At 50.7% G+C, this 23,215-nt stretch overlaps 1 protein-coding gene across 5 annotated transcripts in view; it reads right to left on the bottom strand.

Moving 5' to 3' along the window:
* The window catches only part of LOC128823017 (zinc finger protein OZF-like), a 34,325-nt gene extending 19,519 nt beyond the window's left edge, over positions 1-14,806 (bottom strand). For 3 of the 5 annotated variants that reach the window (XM_054005020.1, XM_054005022.1, XM_054005023.1), the window contains exons 1-3: positions 14,727-14,806; positions 13,136-13,224; positions 2,305-2,431 (exon numbers count right to left, since the gene is read on the bottom strand). In XM_054005020.1, the coding sequence (XP_053860995.1) occupies positions 2,305-2,431; positions 13,136-13,216 (208 nt within the window). In that variant the 5' untranslated portion in view covers positions 13,217-13,224; positions 14,727-14,806. Of the gene's footprint in view, positions 1-2,304; positions 2,432-8,891; positions 9,052-13,135; positions 13,225-14,161; positions 14,364-14,726 lie in introns of those variants that run through there. The other 2 variants (XM_054005021.1, XM_054005024.1) reach the window with 2 other exon arrangements.
* Positions 14,807-23,215: the final 8,409 nt, after the last annotated feature.

Raw genomic sequence — 23,215 nt, 5'->3', positions numbered from 1 at the left:
CACACAGCTGGGGCTGAAACTCCGGTTCTCATTGTCTCCGGACTGATCTCCATCACTTGGCATTTCTCTCAGGTAGTACGTAGCCCCCACTGCCTCTTTGGGGTGGGTCAAGAGGGTCTATGCTGCGGACACTGAACCTAAACACACCCATGAATTTGAGATGGAGCCCGACTGCTGATAGTTTCAGGCAATGTGTGTTGTGCCTTTTTCTTGCATTCTGCAGAAGTTCCTCTTGGAAGTTTTCCCCTCTGATTACAAAATATGTGGGTTCAGAGACCTATTTTAAAGTGCTCTAAAGTCCATATGCAGAGTCTTGCCCAGTCTGTACTTACAACTTTTGCCAGCATAGCACTGGCAGTTAGAGGTGTAAAAATCACACTGCTAACCATCACAGCTGTGCCAGGAAAAGCTGTAAGGTAGACACAGTTAGAGTGGCAAAAAATCCATTAAAAAATCAGGGTAAAATACCCATAAAGTACATTAATGCAGAGTTAAGGTTGCCCAGTGCGGCCTCATATCCTCCCAGCATGTGGATGGGAGCTAAAACCTAAACTTCTGAAAATTAGAAAATGATGCCATACCTGCAACACAACCTTAACTCTGCCCTTCTCTAATCCTTGAGTTGGCACTAGCCACTGGAAACAGTTCAGTAAGGCTGGTGCAAAGGTTTACAAACTACAAAGGTCAGTGGCATCTTCTCCATCTCAGGAAGTCTTCAGGTCAAGACTGGATGTCTTTCCGGAAGATGATTTAGTCAAACACAAGGCAGTATCTAGATGAAATTCTGTAGCCTGTGTTATACAGCAGGCCAAATTAGATGAACGAATAGTCCTTTCTGGCCATAAAATCTATGAATCTACAATAGACACAAGGAAGGACTAAGAACATGCTATTGTTTGTGTTGTGTTCCACAGATTGGAACATCGGCATTTATCCACATATCCTCCAGCTGTGTACAGTGTATCAGCTGTAATTGAAAGGAGGATGGATTAGCTGGAGCAGCTTGGCAGAGCTGAGACTGTGGGATGAAGAGAGGTACATGTGAACCCTGAGGGACCCAGCCTGCCTCATTCCCATGCTGCGTGTTGCAGGTTGTGTCAGCGAAGGTGCACAAGGGCGTGTTCTTGTCACAGAGATTGCCAGCAGCCTGGGGGCATAGGTGCTAGAGGACTCCAAGGTCGATCAATGGCAAAGTGAAGACAACGACTCCGAAGGAAACCTCACGGGGAGGAGAGGGGAGTGGGTAGCGAGGAGGTATGGCCTCCCTCAGAGTTAGACCCGGAGGGCCGTAACCCACCCCTTGGGCTTCAGAACCATGCCCATCCCACCGGACAGAAGCAGAAGTACAAAAGGCTGGCCCTTATTTGCGCTGGAGCTACCGAGGGAGCTGGACGCTTCCCCCCTGTTGCTGGGGCAGGACATTGAGGAGGAGCTCCCAGGACTGCTGCAGGATGCCTGGCCAGAGTTTGGTGCTGACAAACGCCTGGGGCTACCGCTGATCACCCATCCCAGGGGGAGACAGGACACCTACAGCATGGAGGTACCAAATTCGGGGGCGGTAGGAAGTAGCCCAGGGAAACTAGACAACCCTCTGGTTGGGCTTTGGCCTGATAGGTTAGCGTGTTGTGGGTGGATCCCCGCTTACCCAGTGGTGCAACACTCTGCCACTGTTAGGGCCCTGAGTTGGGACCCGGTAGAGCAGGGTGGGCCCGGGTCCCCCTAACCTCCCAACCCCTGGGGTGGCAGCCTCCCCACATTAGGCCAGAAGGCCTTGCCAGAGACCCTGACTACTTGCTGCCCTGCCTGAGGGCAGAGGTTCATAGACTCACTATTGCTCAGCCAGGATCAAGTGGACTGAGCAATCTAAAGGCTGCTAATTCCCCACTAATTGATTGCAGTGCTAAGGGCTGGACAGCGAGGAAGCATGGCCTCCCCCAGGGCTAGACCCAGAGAGACTGCCACGCAGGCTTGCAGAGTGGTATTGCTTTGCAAGGCTGAGCTGGTGCGTGTACAGTAGGCTCAGTGTTTGAGTGCCGGCCAGGGGTCGGAAGCTTCTGTTTGTTACACTGGACCTATATCCAAATTTGGCCTTTGCAAAGAGACTGTGTTAGATTTTGTGCTGTACTGCGCCTGTGCTCTGTTCCCAGAGTATTCTGCAGCAGGGGAGGGTCTCTGGTAGTGTGTGTGTCACTGGCATGTTGGGGTGATGCTGAAACAGGGCAGAGCAGAGGTGGCATTGTGGGGTGTTGTGAACATTAACTCTTCCTTTCCCCTTCTAATAACCGAGGGGATGGGAATCCTTACCCAGCGAGGTCACATTCTCATAGTTCTCCTGCATGACATCTCTGTAGAAAGCTCTCTGAATCGGGTCCAGCAGAGCCCACTGTTCCCTGGTGAAATACACAGCTACCTCCTCGAAGGTCACCGGCCCCTGAAAGAGCAAGGGTCCAACACTCAATACCTGCTGCCCCACTATTCGTGGGGGAGAGGAACATAAGAACGGTCATACTGGGTCAGACCAAAAGTCCATCTAGCCCAGTATCCTGTCTTCCGACAGTGGCCAGTGCCAGGTGCCCAGAGGGAATGAACAGAACAGGTAAACATCAAGTGATCTATCCCGTTGCTCATTCCCAGCTTCTGGCAAACAGAGACTAGGGACACCATTCCTGCCCATCCTTGCTAATAGCCATTGATGGACCAATCCTCCATGAACTCTCGTTTTTTTTTTTTTTTATCCTTGTTATAGTCTTGGCCTTCACAACATCTTCTGGCAAGGAGTTCCACAGGTTGACTGTGCATTGTGTGAAGGACTACTTCCTTGTGTTTGTTTTAAACCTGCTGCCTATTCATTTCATTTGGTGACTCCTAGTTCTTGTGTTACAAGAAGGATTAAATAACACTTTCTTATTTACTTTCTGCCCACCAATCATGATTTTATAGACCTCTATCATATCCTCCTTTAGTCGTCACTTTTCAGCTTGGAAAAGAAACAGTCTTATTAATCTCTTCTCATACGGAAGCCATTCCATGCCCCTAGTCATTTTTGTTGCCCTTTTCTACACACAGTATTCAAGATGTGGGCGTCCCATGGATTTATATAGAAACATGATATTTTCTGCCTTATTATCTATCCCATTCTTAATTATTCCCAACATTCTGTTAGCTTTTTTGACGCCACTGCACATTGAGTGGATGTTTTCAGAGAACTATCCACAATAACTCCAAGATCTCTTTCTTGAGTGGTAACAGCCAATTTAGACCCCATCATTTTATATGTACAGTTGGGATTATGTTTTCCAATGTGCATTACTTTGCATTTATCAACATTGAATTTAATCTGCCATTTTGCTGCCCAGTCACCCAGTTTTGAGAGATCCCTTTGTAGCTCTTCGCAGTCTGCTTTGGTCTTAACTTTTGTGACAGACCCAGACCAGTGGGGTACAGGAGTCTGGTAGAGGGCAAATATACTGGTCACTGGATGCGTAGTTTTTTGTTCCCTGAGTGACCAGAGCAGGGGCTGCACTAGAGTAATCAGGAACCTGCTAGAACCAGTTAAGGCAGGCAGGCTAATTAGGACACCTGGAGCCAATTAAGAAGAAGCTGCTAGAATCAATTAAGGCAGGCTAATCAGGGCACCTAGGTTTTTAAAAGGACCTCACTTCAGTTTGTGGTGTGAGTGTGAGGAGCTGGGAGCAAGAGGTGCAAGGAGCTGAGAGTGAGAGGGTGTGCTGCTGGAGGACTGAGGAGTACAAGCGTTATCAGACACCAGGAGGAAGGTCCTGTGGTGAGAATAAGGAAGGTGTTTGGAGGAGGCCATGGGGAAGTAGCCCAGGGAGTTATAGCTATCATGCAGCTGTTACAGGAGGCACTATAGACAGCTGCAGTCCACAGGGCCCTGGGCTGGAACTCTGAGTAGAGGGTGGGCCTGGGTTCCCCCCAAACCTCCCAATTGACTGGGACTGTGGCTTCTTCCAGAGGGGAAGGTCTCTGGGCTATTCCCCAACCCACATGGTGAATCTCTGAGGCAAGAAAATCTGCTAGTAAGTGCAGGACTCACCAAGATAGAGGAGGAACTTTGTCACACTATCTTGAGTAGTTTTGTATCATCTGCAAGTTTTGCCACCTCACTGTTTACCCCTTTTTCCAGATCCCTTACGAATATGTTGAATAGGACTGGTCCCAGTACAGACCTCTGAGGGACACTGCTATTTACCTCTCTCCATTCTGAAAACTGACCATTTATTCCTACCCTTTTCCTATATTTTAACCAATTGCCAATTCATGAGGACCTATCCTCTTATCCCATGACAGCTTACTTTGCTTAAGAGCTTTTGCTGAGGGACCTTGTCAACAGCTTTCTGAAAATCTAAGTACACTATATCCACTGGATTCCCCTTAGAATCATAGAATATCAGGGTTGGAAGGGACCTCAGGAGGTTATCTAGTCCAACCCCCTGCTCAAAACAGGACCAATTCCCAACTAAATCATCCCAGCCAAGGCTTTGCCAAGCATGACCTTAAAAACCTCTAAGGATGGAGATTCCACCACCTCCCTAGGGAACCCATTCCTGTGCTTCACCACTCTCCTAAGGAAAAATTTTCACAATATCCAACCTAAACCTCCCCCACTGCAACTTAAGACCATTACTCCTTGTTCTGTCATCTGCTACCACTGAGAACAGTCTAGATCAATCCTGTTTGGAACTCCCTTTCAGGTTGTTGAAAGCACCTATCAAATCCCCCCTCATTCTTCTTTTCTGCAGACTAAACAATCCCAGTTCCCACAGCTTCTCCTCATAAGTCATGTGCTCCAGTCCCCTAATTATTTTTGTTGCCCTCCTCTGGACTCTTTACAATTTTTGCACATCCTTCTTGTAGTGTGGGGCCCAAAACTGGACATAGTACTCCAGATGAGGCCTCACCAATGTCAAATAGAGGGGAATGATCACGTCCCTCGATCTGCTGGCAATGCCCCCTACTTATAAGGCCCCAATGCCGTTAGCCTTCTTGGCAACAAGGGCACACTGTTGACTCATATCCAGCTTCTCATCCACTGTAACCCCTAGGTCCTTTTCTGTAGAACTGCTGCCTAGCCATTCGGTCCCTAGTCTGTAGCAGTGCATGGGATTCTTCCGTCCTAAGTGCAGGACTCTGCATTTGTCCTTGTTGAACCTCATCAGATTTCTTTTGGCCCAATCCTCTAATTTGTTTAGGTCCCTCTGTATCCTATCCCTACCCTCCAGCGTATCTACCACTCGTCCCAGTTTAGTGTCATCTGCAAACCTGCTGAGGGTGCTCCTTGTCCACATGCTTGTTGACCCCCTCAAAGAATTCTAGCAGATTGGTAAGGCATGATTTCCCTTTACAAAAACAATGTTGATTCTTCCCCAACAAATTATGTTATCTATGTGTCTGACAATTTTGTTCTTTACTAGAGTTTCAACCAATTTGCCTGAAGTCAGGCTTACCGGCCTGTAATTGCTGGGATCACCTCTGGAGCCCTTTTTAAAAATTGGCCTCACATTAGCTATCCTCCAGTTATCTGGTACAGAAGCTGATTTAAGTGATAGGTCACAGACTACAATTAGTAGTTCTGCAATTTCACATTTGAGTTCCTTCAGAACTCTTGGGTGAAAACCATCTTGTCCTGGAGATTTATTACTGTTTAGTTTATCAATTTGTTCCAAAACCTCCCCTAATAACACCTCAATCTGGGACAGTTCCTCAGATTTGTCACCTAAAAAGAATGGCTCTGGTTTGGGAATCTCCCTCACATCCTCAGCCCTGAAGACCAATGCAAAGAATTCATTTAGTTTCTCCGCAATGGCCTTATTGTCCTTGAGTACTCCTTTATCATCTCAAACGTCCAATCTTAGAGTCATAGACTTTAAGGTCAGAAGGGACTAATATGATCTTCTAGTCTGAACTCCTGCACAACGCAGGCCACAGAATCTCACCCACCCACTCCCGCAACAAACCCCTAACCTATGTCTGAGCTATTGAAGTCCTCAAATCATGGTTTAAAGACTTAAAGGTGCAGAGAATCCACCAGGAAGTGACTCGTGCCCCACGCTGCAGAGGAAGGCGAAACCCCCCCCAGGGCCTCTGCCAATCTGCCCTGGAGGAAAATTCCTTCCCGACCCCAAATATGGCAATCAGCTAAACCCTGAGCATGTGGGCAAGACTCACCAGCCAGACACCCAGGAAAGAATTCTCTGTAATAACTCAGATCCCACCCCATCTAATATCCCATCACAGGCCAATGGGTATATTTACCGCTAATAGTCAAAGATCAATTAAATGCCAAAATTAGGCTATCCCATCATACCATCCCCTCCATAAACTTATCAAGCTTAGTCTTGAAGCCAGATATGTCTTTTGCCCCCACTGCTCCCCTTGGAAAACTGTTTCAGAACTTCACTCCTCTGATGGTCAGAAACCTTCGTCTAATTTCAAGTCTAAACTTCCTGATGGCCAGTTTATATCCATTTGTTCTTGTGTCCATGTTGGTACTGATCTTAAATAATTCCTCTCCCTCCCTGGTATTTATCCCTCGAATATATTTATAGAGAACAATCATATCTCCCCTCAGCCTTCTCTTGGTTAGGCTAAACAAGCCGATCTCCCTGAGTCTCCTTTCATAAGACAGGTTTTCCATTCCTCAGATCATCCTAGTAGCCCTTCTCTGTACCTGTTCCAGTTTGAATTCATCCGTCTTAAACATGGGAGACCAGAACTGCACACAGTATTCCAGGTGAATACTGGAATATCCCCTCATCTGGAGGGGATAACTCAGTGGTTTGAGCATTGACCTGCTAAACCCAGGGTTGAGAGTTCAATCCTTGAGGGGGCCACTTAGGGATCTGGGGCAAAAATCAGTACTTGGTCCTGCTAATGAAGGCAGGGGGCTGGACTTTCAAGGTCCCTTCCAGTTCTAGGAGATAGGATATCTCCATTAATTTTTAGGGGGGGAGGGATAGCTCAGTGGTTTGAGCATTGGCCTGCTAAACCCAGGGTTATGAGTTCAATCCTTGAGAGGGCCATTTAGGAATCTGGGGCAAAAATCTGTCTGGAGATTAGCCCTGCTTTGAGCAGGGGGTTGGACTAGATGACCTTCTGAGGTCCCTTCCAACCATGATATAAAATAAAAAAAACCCAGTGCCTTGTATAATAGTACTAACACCTCCTTATCTCTACTGGAAATACCTCACCTGATGCATCCCAAGACTGCATTAGCTTTTTTCATGGCCATATCACATTGGCGGCTCATACTCATCCTGTGATCAACCAATACTCCGAGGTCCTTCTCCTCCTCTGTTACTTCCAACTGATGCATCCCCAGCTTATAACAAAAATTCTTGTTATTAATCCCTAAATGCACTTTTCACTATTAAATTTCATCCTATTACTATTACTCCAGTTTACAAGGTCATCCAGGTCTTCCTGTAGGATATCCTGGTCCCTCTCTGTATTGGCAATACCTCCCAGCTTTGTCTCATCCGCAAACTTTATTAGCAGACTCCCACTTTTTGTGCCAAGGTCAGTAATAAAAAGATTAAATAAGATTGGTCCCAAAACCAATCCCTGAGGAACTCCACTAGTAACCTCCCTCCAGCCTGACAGTTCACCTTTCAGATGACCCCTTTAACCAGTTCCTTATCCACCTTTTAATTTTCATATTGATCCCCATCTTTTCCAATTTAACTAATAATTCCCCATGTGGAACCGTATCAAATGCCTTACTGAAATCGAGGTACATTAGATCCACTGCATTTCCTTTGTCTAAAAAAATCTGTTACCTTCTCAAAGGAGGAGATCAGGTTGGTTTGGCATGATCTACCTTTTGCAAAACCATGTTGTATTTTGTCTCAATTACCATTGACCTCAATGTCCTTAACTACTTTCTCCTTCAAAAATTTTTTCCATGACCTTGCATACTACAGATGTCAAACTGACAGGCCTGTAGTTACCTGGATCACTTTTTTCCCCCCCTTTCTTAAAAATAGCCCCCACTGGTTATTTAGCAGACTTCCTGCTTCTGATGTACTTAAACATTTTTTTTTTTACTATTACTTTGAGTCTTTGTCTAGTTGTTCTTCACATTCTTTTTTGGCCTAATTATATTTGTACACTTCACTTGCTAGTGTTTATGCTCCTTTCTATTTTCTTCACTAGGATTTAACTTCCACTTTGTAAAGGAAGCCTTTTTGCCTCTCACTGCTTCTTTTACTTTGTTGTTTAGCCATGGTGGCACTTTTTTGGTTCTTTTATTATGTTTTTTTAATGTGGGGTATACATTTAAGTTGAGCCTCTATTACGGTGTCTTTAAAAAGTTTCCATGCAACTTGCAGGCATTTCACTTTTGGCGCTGCACCTTTTAATTTCTGTTTAACTAACCTCCTCAGTTTTGTGTAGTTTCCTTTTCTGAAATTAAATGCTACAGTGTTGGGCTGCTGTGGTGTTTCCCCCTCCACAGGGATGTTAAATGTAATTATATTATGGTCACTATTACCAAAGAGTCCTGCTATATTCACCTCTTGCACCAGATCCTGTGCTTCACTTAGGACTAAATTAAGAATTGCTTCTCCTCTGGTAAAAAGAACAGGAGTACTTGTGGCACCTTAGAGACTAACAAATTTATTAGAGCATAAGCTTTCGTGGACTACAGCCCACTTCTTCAGATGCATATAGAGTGAAACATATATTGAGGAGATATATATATATATATATATGACACACACACACACACAGAGAGCATGAACAGGTGGGAGTTGTCTTACCAACTCTGAGAGGCCAATTAAGTAAGAGAGGGGGGGGAAAAAAAAACGTTTGAAGTGATAATCAAGCTAGCCCAGTACAGACACTTTGATAAGAAGTGAGAGAATACTTACAAGGGGAGATAGATTCAATGTTTGTAATGGCTCAGCCATTCCCAGTCCTTATTCAATCCTGAGTTGATTGTATCTAGTTTGCATATCAATTCCAGCTCAGCAGTCTCTCGTTGGAGTCTGTTTTTGAAGTTTTTCTGTTGTAAAATAGCCATCTGCAGATCTGTCATAGAATGACCAGACAGGTTAAAGTGTTCTCCCACTGGTTTTTGAGTATTATGATTCCTGAGGTCAGATTTGTGTCCATTAATTCTTTGGCCAAACCGGACAGTCTCTCCGCAAATGTACATGGCAGAGGGGCATTGTTGGCACATGATGGCATATATCACATTGGTAGATGTGCAGGTGAACGAGCCCCTGATGGTATGGCTGATGTGATTAGGTCCTATGATGATGTCACTTGAATAGATATATGGACAGAGTTGGCATCGGGCTTTGTTACAAGGATAGGTTCCTGGGTCAGTGGTTTTGTTCAGTGATGTGTGGTTGCTGGTGAGTATTTGCTTTAGGTTGGGGGGTTGTCTGTAGGCGAGGACAAGTCTGTCTCCCAAGATCTGTGAGAGTAAAGGATCATCTTTGAGGATAGGTTGTAGATCTCTGATGCGCTGGAGAGGTTTTAGTTGGGGGCTGAAAGTGACAGCTAGTGGTGTTCTGTTATTTTCTTTGTTGGGCCTGTCTTGTAGGAGGTGACTTCTGGGTACTCGTCTGGCTCTGTCAATCTGTTTTTTCACTTCAGCAGGTGGGTATTGTAGTTTTAAGAATGCTTGATAGAGATCTTGTAGATGCTTGTCTCTATCTGAGGGATTGGAGCAAATGTGGTTATATCTTAGAGCTTGGCTGTAGACAATGGATCGTGTGGTGTGTCCTGGATGGAAGCTGGAGGCATGTAGGTAAGTATAGCGGTCAGTAGATTTCCGGTATAGGGTGGTATTTATGTGACCATCACTTATTAGCACAGTAGTGTCCAGGAAATGGACCGCTTGCGTGGATTGATCTAGGCTGAGGTTGATGGTGGGATGGAAATTATTGAAATCATGGTGGAATTCCTCAAGGGCTTCTTTTCCATGGATCCAGATGATGAAGATGTCCTCAATGTAGCGCAAGTAGAGTAGGGGCATTAGGGGACGAGAGCTAAGGAAATGTTGTTCTAAGTCAGCCATAAAAAAGTTGGCATATTGTGGGGCCATGCGGGTACCCATAGCAGTGCCGCTGACTTGAAGGTATATATTGTCCCCAATGTGAAATAGCTCGTTCACCTGCACATCTACCAATGTGATATATGCCATCATGTGCCAGCAATGCTATCAGGAACAGTATCCCCGATAATGCCAAGGCAAACCTGGTGGCTGAACTTTGTGACTTTGTCCTCACCCACAACTATTTCACATTTGGGTTACAGGACCAGCTGCTCCAAGAAGCAGTCATTTAAGGTGTCAAGAAACTTTATCTCTGCATCCCATCCTGACGTGACATGTTGCCAGTCAATATGGGGATAGTTGAAATCCCTTATTATTATTATTATTATTGAGTTATTTTAAGAGCTTTCCCTGAGCATTTCAGTCACTCTGACCATACTAGTCAGATGGCCGGTAATATATCCCTACTGCTCTAGTCTTACTGTTTGAGCATGGAATTACTATCCATAGAGATTCTATGGTACAGTTTGGTTCACTTAAGATTTTTACTTCATTGGATTTGATGCTTTCTTTCACATATAGTGCCAATTCCCCACCAGCATGACCTGTTCTGTCCTTCTGATATATTTTGTACCCTGGTATTAGTGTGTCCCATTGATTATCCTAATTCCACCAAGTTTCTGTGCCTATCAATATCTTCATTTAATAAGAGGCACTCTAGTTCACCCATCTTATTATTTAGACTTCTAGCATGGTAGCACTTTAAAAACTTGTCACTTTTTAGCTGTCTATCATTACATCCTGTAATTAAATGGGACTTTTTTTCATTTGACTCTATCTCATCAGATCTTACCTGTATTTTATCCTCTTCCATCCCCTCCTCCTTACTAGGACATAGAGAATCTCCATTAATAGCTCCTCCCCTTTGTCCAAACCACATGCTCCTCCGCACCTGGTGGCTTTCCCCCAACCCTTAGTTTAAAAACTGCTCTACGACCTTTTTAACTGCGAGCCAATCAAATAGGAGCATCGCAGTCAACAGAGTCCCACCCCGCTCAGAACAGCCAGGAAACACCAGCGTGAGGGGATGAAGAGAGAACCCCTGGTCTCTCCCAGCAGATCCATCACACACCTACTAGCCACAGACTGATACAGGAGATGGATCCCCTAGCAGGGTTCAGGTAGAGCTGCCTGGTAGGAAGCCCAACACCCTCCTCATTGTGCAGAGCTGGATATGAAGGGAGGGGAATCTCCCCTAAGCCTGACTGGTGGGTGCCCCCTTCATATCTCACAGCAGCCACTGGTTAGTCGGGTCAGGTTCCAGCACTATGAGTCTGGTCAGTTTTCCTACCCCATGTAGGAGGGTTATTTTCTGTTCAACGAATTAGGTCATTTCCACCTCTGAACCTCATGGGCCTGTTCCTACAATCTAGGCTGCTTATTAAACAACTCCCACAGTTGAATTTGTTAAATTTGGTGACAATATATGCCTCCAGACCAGTGGCACCACTATGGGCACCTGCATGGCCCCACAATATGCCAACATTTTTATGGCTGACCTGGAACAATACTTCCTCAGCTCCCGTCCACTCATGCCCCTTCTCTACCTACGCTACATTGATGACCTCTTCATCATCTGGACCCATGGGAAGGAGACCCTGGAAGAATTCCACCATGATTTCAACAGCTTCTACCCCACCATCAATCTCAGCCTGGACCAATCTACACAGGAGGTCCACTTCCTAGACACCACCGTACAAATAAGTGATGGCCACATTACCACCCTATACCGAAAACCCACCGACCGCTACGCCTACCTTCATGCCTCCAGCTTCCACCCCGGACACACCACACGATCCATCATCTACAGCCAAGCACTGAGGTACAATCGCATCTGCTCCAACCCCTCAGACAGAGACCAACACCTACAAGATCTTCACCAAGCATTCTCAAAACTACGATACCCATACAAGGAAATAAAGAAACAAATTAACAGAGCCAGATGTGTACCCAGAAGCCTCCTGCTATAAGTCAGGCCCAAAAAAGAAACCAACAGAACTCCACTGGCCATCACCTACAGTCCTCAGCTTAAACCTCTCCAATGCATCATCAGTGATCTACAACCCATCCTGGACAATGATCCCTCACTTTCACAGACCTTGGGAGGCAGGCCAGTCCTCGCCCACAGACAACCTGCCAACCTTAAGCATATTCTCACCAGCAACCACCCACCGCACCATAACAACTCTAACTCAGGAACCAACCCATGCAACAAACCTCAATGCCAACTCTGCCCACATATCTACACCAGCAACACCATCACAGGACCTAACCAGATCAGCTACAACATCACCGGCTCATTCACCTGCACGTCCACCAATGTTATATATGCCATCTTATGCCAGCAATGCCCCTCTGCTATGTATATTGGCCAAACTAGACAGTCACTACGCAAGAGGAGAAATGGACACAAGTCAGATATCAGGAATGGCAATATACAAAAACCTGTAGGAGAACACTTCAACCTCCCTGGCCATACAATAGCAGATGTTAAGGTAGCCATTTTACAGCAAAAAAACTTCAGGACCAGACTCCAAAGAGAAACTGCTGAGCTCCAGTTCATTTGCAAATTTGACACCATCAGATCAGGATTAAACAAAGACTGTGAATGGCTTTCCAACTACGGAAGCAGTTTCTCCTCCCTTGGTGTTCACACCTCAACTGCTAGCAGAGCACCTCACCCTCCCTGATTGAACTAACCTCGTTATCTCCATACTGATTTATACCTGCCTCTGGAGATTTCCATTACTTGCATCTGAAGAAGTGAGGTTCTTACCCACGAAAGCTTATGCTCCCAATACTTCTGTTAGTCTCAAAGGTGCCCTAGGACCCTCTGTTGCTTTTTACAGATTCAGACTAACACAGCTACCCCTCTGATACTTAACTCCCACAGGTTTGCCACACCCTGTCCTCCTCCCTTTCTCCACCCTGTGCATTTCCTGCCCCGCTCAAACCTCCAAACCAGACTGTGCAAACCTTCCCTGCTCTGGTGTATTTGCTATCCCTCTCCCTCCTGCAGGAACCCACCAGCAACCCCCCAATAATCCTTACCTGAACAGGTTCCTCTGCAGCCATTTCTCTCCCCTGTCCCATGGGAGGACGGGATGAACTGGACCAAACCATGGACATCATTCTGCAGCCTGGCATGATGAGAAGGGCAGTTGTGGAGGTTTCAGAACAGGCTTTAGTTACTTTCACACCACGGTTCCCCTAGGCCCTTTCCCTGCAGACAGACACCCTACATTCTGCCATGCTGGGAAAATGCTGATCTCTTTATTCCAGTGTAGACCTGGCCCCTCCTGCCAGGCTAAGCCCACAGGGAGATTTTTCAGCCGCCCCAGTAACAAATTCTCTGAACAAAATGCTAGAAAGAAGCAGAACCGAAGGGGGTGGGCAGACTCCAGGGGGGACACTGGCTCCTCCCTTCCCCCACCCTGTTGCTGGCACAGAATGGACACCACATTCCCACCCCAGAGTCAGCCGTGTCTCAGGGCTCCCCGAACAGCCCCCGATCCCTGACTCAGGGCAACAATTTCCCACTAAACAAACACAAATTAGTGAAGATAAAATGGGTGGGGAAACCCCCTGCAATGGGAGATTTTCGATGGACATTTGAGAAGTATGGAGAGAACGGTGGAAATCAGGAGAGAGATGATCATTCGAGGGGAAAGGGGGGGGGGAAATCTCCCCAGATTTTATAGCCATGTGTGAGATACTGCGAGAGAAAAGGGGCAGAACTGGAGAGAATTTGTATCGGGGGTGGGAGGCAAGTGGCACAAACAGGGACAGGATCCAATTAACTCCCCACCCACCACTTCTCCCTCGGGGATTTCCTGGCCGCACAGAGATAGCTCAACCCCCAACAACTCCTGCTTCTCCCCTCCCTGCCCGACACCCCCACACCACAGGGGACCCCCCGCCGGGCCCCAGTCTCTGCCTCTCCGATCCCAGCGGTGCCGGGGGCAGATCCTGCTGCAGCTCCATTGGGGCTGAGGCAGCTCCGAGGCTTCTCCCAGGTCCCCCGGGGCGGAGAGTCACTTTCCTGCCCGGCCCCCCCGCCCGGGGTCTCTCACTCACCGCGGGGGCTCCGGCCCGGGGCTGCCCAGGGGGCGGGTCCCAGCTGGAGAAAGCCCCCCCGGCCGGGCACGGAGGGGTTAATGCCGGGCTCCCCCCGCACAGACCCCGGGGAGCAGCAGCTGCCCCGCACCCAGGAGCTGCCAGGGCTCTGGGCTTTGTTCTCCCGGCCCCGCCCCCGCAGCTGCTCCAGCCCCGGCCTGTGACTGGGGGAGCGAGCGGAGGCAGGCGACCGGGTCAGAACCGCAGGTTTGCCGGGCTCCAGATACAAAATTTGTATCCACAGCCGAGTCGGAACAATGGGGCAGCGCAGGCTCGGGCCCCGGGACTCCAGCCCCTCCCCCCGCAGGATCGGGCCCCGGGACTCCAGCCTCTTCCCCTCCCCCCGCAGGATCGGGCCCCGGGACTCCAGCCGGAGCAGGGTCAGGCTCACACACATGCTCATTCACATCTGCTGAAGCTGCAGCAGCTGCCCTCACTGGGGCGGATTAAAATCTGTTTCCCCCCCCCCCCCCCCTCGTGAATTCCAGCGGACCCAGTGCGCAGGAGGGTCTGGCTTGTTCCCCACCTGGAGCCGGGAGAACCAGGCCGTGCTGCTTGCAGTCTGTGGGGGACTTTCCGCCAGAGGCTCCTCTGAACCCAGGTGGAGCCTGGGTGGAGCCAGCGGGATGAATTATCCAACCAATCGCTGCCCCTGCCTTTGTTACTGGCCCTCCCGTGAAGCCGTGTGCCTGAGGCTCATGCAGCTCTGTCAGTCTTTGACGTTTCCCTGCTGCTTTCTGGGACAACCTCTGGCTTTTTTCTAGCATGAGAAATAATTGGTCAGGTCCTAACTGTTCCCTTTGGGCCGTTCTGCAGGGCGGCTGTATTCCCCACCCCTCGCTGCCTTAATCAGTGCAGTCTGGATAGCTTCTAAAAGTGATGCATAGCCTAAGCCCACGTTCTGGTTCGACGTCGCTATTATTGGCTGTGGTACTACGGCCCGTGTTACACAGCAGGTCAGACTAGATTGGGGTGGGCAAACTACGGCCCGGGGGCCGCATCCGGCCCTTCAGACGTTTTAATCCGGCCCTCGAGCTCCTCCGGGGAGCGGGATCCAGGGCTTGCCCCGGTCCGCATGTGACATGGCTCCACGCAGCTCCCGGAAGCAGCAGCATGTCCCCCTTCCGGCTCCTACATGTAGAGGCAGCCAGCAGGCTCTAGACGCTGCCACCGTCCCAAGCTCCGCCCACACAGCTCCCATTGGCTGGCAACTGTGTAGGAGCCAGAGGCGGGACATGCCGCTACTTCTGGAAGCTGCTTGAGGTAAGCGCCGCTGACAGCCTGCAGCCCTGACCCTCCCCAGTGCCCCAATTCCCTGCCCCAGCCCTGATCCCCCTCCCACCCTCTGAACCCCTCGGTCCCACCCTCCTGCACCCCAGAGCCCACACCGCAAGCTGGAGCCTTCACTCCCCATCAGCACCCCAACCCCCGCTCCATCCCGGAGCCCTCTACTGCACCCTGAACTCCTCATTTCTGGCCCCACCCCAGAGCCCACCCCCAGCTGGAGCCTTCACCCCCTCCCACACCCCAACCCCCAATTTCATGAGCATTTATGGCTTGCCATACAATTTCCATATCCAGATGTGGCCCACCCCTGGACTAGAAGATTGTAATGGTTAGAGATTTACGTGGATGCAAAATTTGTATCCACATCCGATCCACAGGAATGGTCCGTGGATACAAAGTGGATAGCCGCAGATTTGCAGGGCTCTAGATACAAAGTTTGTATCTGCATCCGATCCGCGCACATCAGTGCTAGTGAAGCTGTGCGTTCCCTGCTGCCAGGCCCCTTTTGTGCTGCCCGTGCTGCTGGCACCATCACACCATGTGACCTTTTTGCAGACTCTGGCAGGCACCCAGCAGTGCGAAGTGCCGGGCTTTGCGCAGTGATGTCTGGCTGCTGGCTCCTGATGTGCCCTGCTGACTGGGTGGGTTGCAGTGGCCCCGGAGTGCACTGCCCCTGGCTGCACTGACTGAGACACATCCCAAACCACACTAGCCGACATGCCCCTCCTGCAGGGAGGGCCTGGCCTGCTGCACTCCCACCTAGGCTAGCAGCTGCTGTGTCCTTCATGCTGGGAGGGGGTGTGGGTGGGTGTGTCTACACAACAATTAAAGCTGGCTGCCCCTATCCGCTGACAGGCTCGCTGTAGGGCTTGTGTCTGGGCCAGCTGAACCCCAAGTTCTGAGAGCCCCAAGGGGGGAGGGACTCAGAGACCCCAAATGTCTTCACAGCAATGTTACAGCCCCAGGCCACAAATTCAGGCCAGCAGGGTGCTTAACTGCAATGTGGATGTACCCCCGAGAGCTCAGCGGGGCTGATGTGGAGGCTCCCAGGTAGGGGCTACTGGGGAAGGGAGCTGCAAATTGGGAGCATCTCCACCTGAACCCCCTCCTCCCCAAGCAGCCACTTGTGGTGTGCAGAGCCATCTAGCTGGGGCAGCTGCTAGGAACAGCAGGAGGGGCCCTGGGGCTGGGGGGTATGGGAGGGAGTAAGGGCTGCGGTTGTGAAGTACAGGTTGGGGTGTAGGGGACTGGGGTGTGGGAGGGGTTGAGGGCTCCAGCTGGGGGTGTGGGCTCTGGGGTGGGGCCAGGGATTGGGGTCCAGGAGGAGGCTCTAGCTGGGGAGTGGGATCGAGGGGTTCAGAGTGTGGGAGGAGGCTCCAGGCTGGGGCAGAGGGTTGGGGTGTGGGAGGGGGTACAGGCTGGTTGCAGGCTCGGGGGTGCAGGCTCTGGCATGGGGCCAGAAATGAGGGGTTCAGGGTGCAGGAGGGGGCTGCGGGCTGGGGCAGAGGGTTGGGGTCTGAGAGGGGTGCGGGCTCTGGCTGGGGGTGCAGGCTCTGGGGTGGGGCCGTGGATCAGGGGTTTGGGGGTACAGGAGGGGGCTGAGGAATTTGGAGTGCAGGAGGGGGCTCAGGGCTGGGGTAGGGGGTTGGGATGTGGGAGGGGGTGCAGGGTGCAGACTTCAGGAGGGAGTTTGTGTGCAGGAGTGGGTTTCAAGCTGGGGCAGGGGGTTGGGGCATGGGAGGGGGTTCAGGATGTGGGCACCTGGTGGCTCTGGCTAGTGCGGTTCATGGGGGCTCCAGGAGGCGCTGACCTCCGGAGGCCTCTTAAATAGCAGCTGCACCAGCTCTGTGCTGGCATTTCCCAGGGACAGAGGAAGTCGGCGCGGCTCCTGAGAAGCAGCGGCATGTCCGGCTCCTAGGCAGAGGGATGGTTAGGGGGGCTCCGCACGCTGCCCCTGCCCACAGGCACTGCCCTGAGTGCCGGCTCTGCAGCTCCCATTGGCCACAACACCCTGGATTTGTGCCCACTGCGGATTCCTGGCCAATGGGAGCTGCAGAGCTGATACTTGGGGCGGCGCCTGCGGGCGGGGGCAGAGCATGGAGCCCCTCTGGCCACCCCTCCACCTAGGAGCCTGAGGGACATGCCGCTGCTTCCCAGGAGCCGCAGGGAGCTGCCTTGGCCCTGCTGGGGCCAACCAGACTTTTAGCAGCCCGGTCAGCGGTGCTGATCGAAGCTGCCAGGGTCCCTTTGCGACTGGGCGTTCCAGTCGAAAACCGGACACCTGGCGACCCTAATGTGGATTGTCCATCTCCTGATGGCTTCACATCCAGGCTGGAGGCCTCGCTGGAAGAAGTGCTAGATGTCCCCTGGTTCCGGTAGGAGTTATTCTGGGGGAGTTCTTGTGTGTCACACAGCACATCAGCCTAGAAGGTCAGAGTGGTCCCTTCTGGCCTTGAACTCTGTGAATCTCTGAACTAAAATCAGTGTAAAAGTTTCACCTTTCATTACGCCGAAGCCACTCTGCATGCAGATCAGGACTCGGACTCTCTCCCAGAGGCGTAGCCATGGATGGGCCGCGGCCCAACCACTTAGCATCCAGGACCAGCCAAATTGGGAATGGAGACTCCCAAATCCACAGGCTGGAACTCCCGACCCCGGCTCAGTACCTGTCAGCCCAGCCACCTCATGTCCCTCTCCTGTCAACGCCCCGTGCTGCTGCCCCGGTCTCTGGCCCCAGTGCTAGCCCCCCAGGGGCTGTGCCCCATGGGGGTGGGCCTGGTTGGGGCTAGCACTGGGGCCGGAGACTGGGGGCGGGGGAGCAGTGCGCTGTGCCGGCAGGAGAGGGACACGCCACGTGGCCAGTTGGACAGACACCCAGGCCAGGGTCCGGATGGGTGGAGCTTGATCCCCAGCAGGGTCCCCTGCAGCCCCATGGGTGCCCCGGGCAGCCTCATCTTCAGGTGCCTGCTGAGCAGGAAGGGCCAGATGGAGGGGGTGGGGAGTTGGGCCTCCCATCCCTCCTGCTTCCCTCCTCAGGGCAATGGATACTTCCTGCACCCCCGAGCCTTCCTGTCCCCTCCCCAGAGACCCCATCCTTCCTGCCCCCCTCCTCAAGGCACTGGATCGCTCCTGCACCCCTGACCCTTCCTGCCCCCCTTCCCAGAGCCCCCCTCCCTCTCTCTCTCCTCAGGGCACCAAATCCCTCCTGCACCCCCGATCCTTCTTGCCCCCCTCCCCAGAATCCCTATCCCTCCTGCCCCCTCCTCAGAGCACTGGTTCCCTTCTGCACCCCTGATCCTTCTTGCCCCCCTCCCCAGAGCCCCCATCCCCCTCCCTCCTGCCCCTCACCCCCTACCCACCTCATTGCCCACCCACCCGAAAGTTGGGGCCACCCAGTTTTACTGTCTTAGCGACCCCACTGCTCTCTGCTGAGTTGTGGGCCTGGAGCTGCATGAATTTTTGTCTGACCGCACCTTTTTGCCAAAAAAATGCAGATCTGCTGACACCAAAATATTGCACGGATCTGTATCAATTTCACCGAATTATTTCACTAGAAAAAATAACTCCCAAATTGCTTTGACATTTTTAAAATTAAACGTTTGGATTTTTCCATTTGAAATGACTTTTTGTTTAGCAATTTGGGTGGATAATTCACTAATGGACCCTGAAGAACTTTACCTGGGATTGTGCATCTGGTTCTAGCCCCTCCAGAGGTTGTTGGCCTCCATTCAGGGATCACTGGGCTAGGCAGCTCAGACTAGGGGCTCATAATTGTTCCTTCTGGCCTTAAAAACCTTAAAAACCTACCAGCCCCCCCGGCTGAGTGATTTCCCCCGGGTCACACAGGAAGTCCCTGTGCATCGAGCCCAAGCCACCTCAGGGCTAGGTGGGTTCTCCTGCTCTGGGCCCACGAAGACACTGGTGCTGCACCACTAGTGCTAGGTTCACACTGTTGCACATTTTTGATCCGAGTGGCTGGGGAATTAGGTTAGTGTAACCACAGGTGCCGACTTTGTAATGTGCCGGGGCGTGCTCGACCCCCGGCTAAGCCCCAGGCCTGCCCCTCCACCCCTTCCCCCAAGACCCCACCCCGCCCCACCTCTTCCCACCCCCTCACTCTAACCCCACCCTGCCTCTTTCTGCTCTGTTTCGTCCCCTCCCCTGAGTGTGCCCAGTACTCACTCGTCCTCTGTCCCCCCCAGAGCCTCTTGCACCCTGCTAAACAGCTGATTGTGACAGGTGGGAGGCGCAGGGAGGGAGGCAGAGGCGCTGATCAGTGGGGCCCGCTGGTGGGCAGGACGCAAGGCTGGCTTTAGCAGGTGCGGGGCCCCATGCCAGGATGCAAATTGTCTCGCGCCCCCCCTGCCCCAACTCTGCCCTGGCCCTGCCCCGCCTCCACCCCTTCCCTGCCCCAACTCTGCCCTGGCCCTGCCCCGCCTCCACCCCTTCCCTGTCCCATTGGATCCCTCCTCAAATCCCCGCCCCCTCACTGCCCCATTGGATCCCTTCCCAAATCCCCGCCCTGGCCCCACGTCTTCCTCAAGCACGCCGCATTCCTCCTCCTCACCCCACCCTCCCAGGCTTGCGCTGATCAGCTGTATGGCGACGCAAGCGCTGGAGGGCAGGGGGAGAAGCAGGAAGCGGCTTTTTTTTTTCCCACTCCGCCGACAGCCCCAGACGTTGTGGGACCCTCTTAGGCGAGGGGCCCCATTCCGGGGAATCAGCCGAATCGGCTTAAAGCCGGCCCTGGCAGGAGGCACTGGGGGGAGGGGGAGATGCTTATAGAGGGCCTGTGGGTGGGTGCTCAACACCCACCATTTTTTCCCTGTGGGTCTCCAGACCTGGAGCACCCTCGGAGTCGGCGCAAGTGAGCGTAACTATGTCACTCGTGGGTGTGGATTTTTCACACCCCTGAGTGAAAGCGCTGGGTCGAGCTAATTCCAGTGTCGACCTGGCCTCACAAATTCATTGCAGTGGTTGTGTATTTTCTGTCACCTTTTCATCAGTGACTGGACTGTGTAATGCCTGTGGAGTTTCACTTAACTGGGTGTACAGGTACTAAAACATGTACAAAGGACATCGGTGACGGAGCGGAGAACTGAACCGGTAGCTCCAAAGTCCTAGAGGGGTGGTAGCCTTCTTCTCTTCTTCCTACTGGAATTTTAATCGGCAATGATCAAAACATTCCATTTGCATAAAGACAGAATGTTTTGTTTTGACAGTCTCATTTGGACGTCTGGATTGCATAACACAATATTTCAGTAAGGGCGAAACTAGTTTCTGAATATTTCATTTTGGGACAAAGGCTGAGAGTTTGACGTATTCTCCTGATTTGGTATGAAACCGAATTTTAAACTCTCAGAATTTCTTGTAGAATAAAAATTCTGAATTTCATCCAGTTTGACTTTCTAGCTCTAGATGGAAAATATGACCCCTAAAATCTCCAAAAGGCAGACAACAGATAAAAAGATCACAGAATTTTTATTTATTTTTTAATCTCATGATTTTCAATTCAGTATCATGAGTTCTAAGGGAGAACCTGCCTAGTGAGGTTGGAAGGCAATGAAATAGTTAACAACACTGCAATTTTAATTCTCCTGATTCTGTCATGATCCATGTAATATCTGCTCTTTTCCTTAATGCCCCAGTTCCAGGAGTCACGTGATTTTTGCTGGAGAATCTCATCTTTCATTTAAAAATAAAAAATAAATTTCTTGACTGCCCGGTTGTGGACCACAGCGTGAAAATGTTACTCCTCCAGGCTTACAAACCACAAGCCCACTATAAAGAACCCATAATTATGTGTTAATTATTAAATTCTTATGATTGGGAAGCCAATTTTGTGATAATTCTGCACCTCACTCGTGATGCTCAGGATTGGTAACTCTACTGATTCCATAAGTGTAAAGTTGCTTAAACACTTACTTGGCAAAGGGTATTTTTGGTCTTGTGTAACACTGATAATCTCTGGGGGTCCTTTGCCAGGAAGGGAGCGTTGGTGTTGGGACACAAAATGGTTTGAAGGTTTCCGAATTTGCCAGCAACCAGTGTTCAAAAGTAATGAGCCCGGCTCTGCAAAAATCATAATATTGGCTTGATAACCATGAGAATTAAATTGATATAGTTGGGGAGAAACTGCCCAAGCAGTGTAAGCGATGCAGAGGTGCTTACCTGAATCTTCAGCCAGCCTGAGATGATAGCTCGGAGAAGGGGAAACTGCCCTGAATGGAACTGACACAGTGATGTCTGCTTGAGTCTGCAGAGAGCCTGAACCAATTAATGTTAAGGGGGGGGAAACTCCCCCAGGTGTAACCAATGCAGCAACATCTGCTTGAGTCTTCAGGAAGCCTGTGCTAATTGTTCTGAGAAGGGGAACTGCCTCAAGTGTAATGGATGCGGAGATGCCTGCCTCAGTCAGCAGAGAGCCTGAGCCAATCGGTCTGAGAGGGGGGAGCTGCCCGGAGTGTAACTGACACAGCAATGCTGCCTGAATCTGCCGAGAGCCTGAGTCCATTAGCCTGAGGATAGGCTACTTCCCAGATTCACAGCAGCGGGTGCTAATCATAGAAGATTAGGGTTGGAAGAGACTTCAGGAGGTCATCTAGTCCAACCCCCTGCTCAAGGCAGGACCAATCCCTAACTAAATCATCACAGTCAGGGCTTTGTCAAGCCAGGCCTTAAAAACCTCTAAGGATGGAGATTCCACCACCTCCCTAGGGAACCCATTCCAGTGCTTCACCACCCTCCTAGTGAAATAGTGTTTCTGAATATCAAACCTAGACCTCCCCTACTGCAACTTGAGACCATTGCTCCTTGTTCTGTCATCTAATTCAGCTGCCCAGTGATCACATTTTAAATGCAAGTCTTGCCAACACCACGTTTTCAAATCCCATGAGCCAGGCCCTCCAAAATCACGAGACTGGCTGAAAAATAATTAGATTAATCATAATAAATGTGAGGTTCTATTTATTTGCCTTCTGGTATTGGTGCCCCTAGGGGTCACATTTTGAGCACTGCCAGCCAAATCTCCCTGAAACCTCCCGCTGGCTCTGTCGAGACATTCTCAGGCCAGGTGGAAAATGCTCTGAGCACTGGGAGGAGATGCCCTGCAGGGTTATATGGACACTCTGTTCTGAGCCTCTGTGGGGTCCAGGTAGGGGTAGCTAATGGGCAGTGACTTGTTCCTCTGCTGGATTTCCTTGGAGATCTCCACCAGATGTGCCTGGAAGGCTGCAATAAGCCGCTTGGGCTCTGCCTCAGTGAAGTGCTCCTCAGGGTAGTAGCCCAGGGGTCTCTGGAAAGGAGCGAAGAGAGAAGTGACTATGGAGGTACTGAACTCACATTTCCTGCTTGGCAAAGGGGAAGAACCAGGGTCCGTTCCAAGCTGGCCCGAATGTACTTCTTGGATCCCTTCTGATGCTCCTGGGTAATGGACAATCAGGCACAACTGATGCTTTCTCCTGCCCTTTGGGTACCAGGGAATCTCTCACTATCCACCCAGGAGAACAATTCCAATATCTGCTTCCAACAGAACATAAGAACGGCCACACTGGGTCAGATCAATGGTCCATTTAGCCCAGTGTCCTGTCTTCCAACAGTGGCCAGTGCCAAGTGCTGCAGAGGGAATGAACAGAAAAGGGCAATTATCAAGTGATCCATCCCCAGGTGCCTGATGCCTGCTTCTCTCCGCCTCCTCCCCCAAGGCTCCCCCTGCCTGCCCGCTGCTCG

The sequence above is a fragment of the Malaclemys terrapin genome, chromosome 15 (genome assembly GCF_027887155.1).
Source record: "Malaclemys terrapin pileata isolate rMalTer1 chromosome 15, rMalTer1.hap1, whole genome shotgun sequence".
NCBI classification, from domain to species: domain Eukaryota; kingdom Metazoa; phylum Chordata; order Testudines; family Emydidae; genus Malaclemys; species Malaclemys terrapin.
This window is presented reverse-complemented; position numbering and strand designations above follow the sequence as displayed.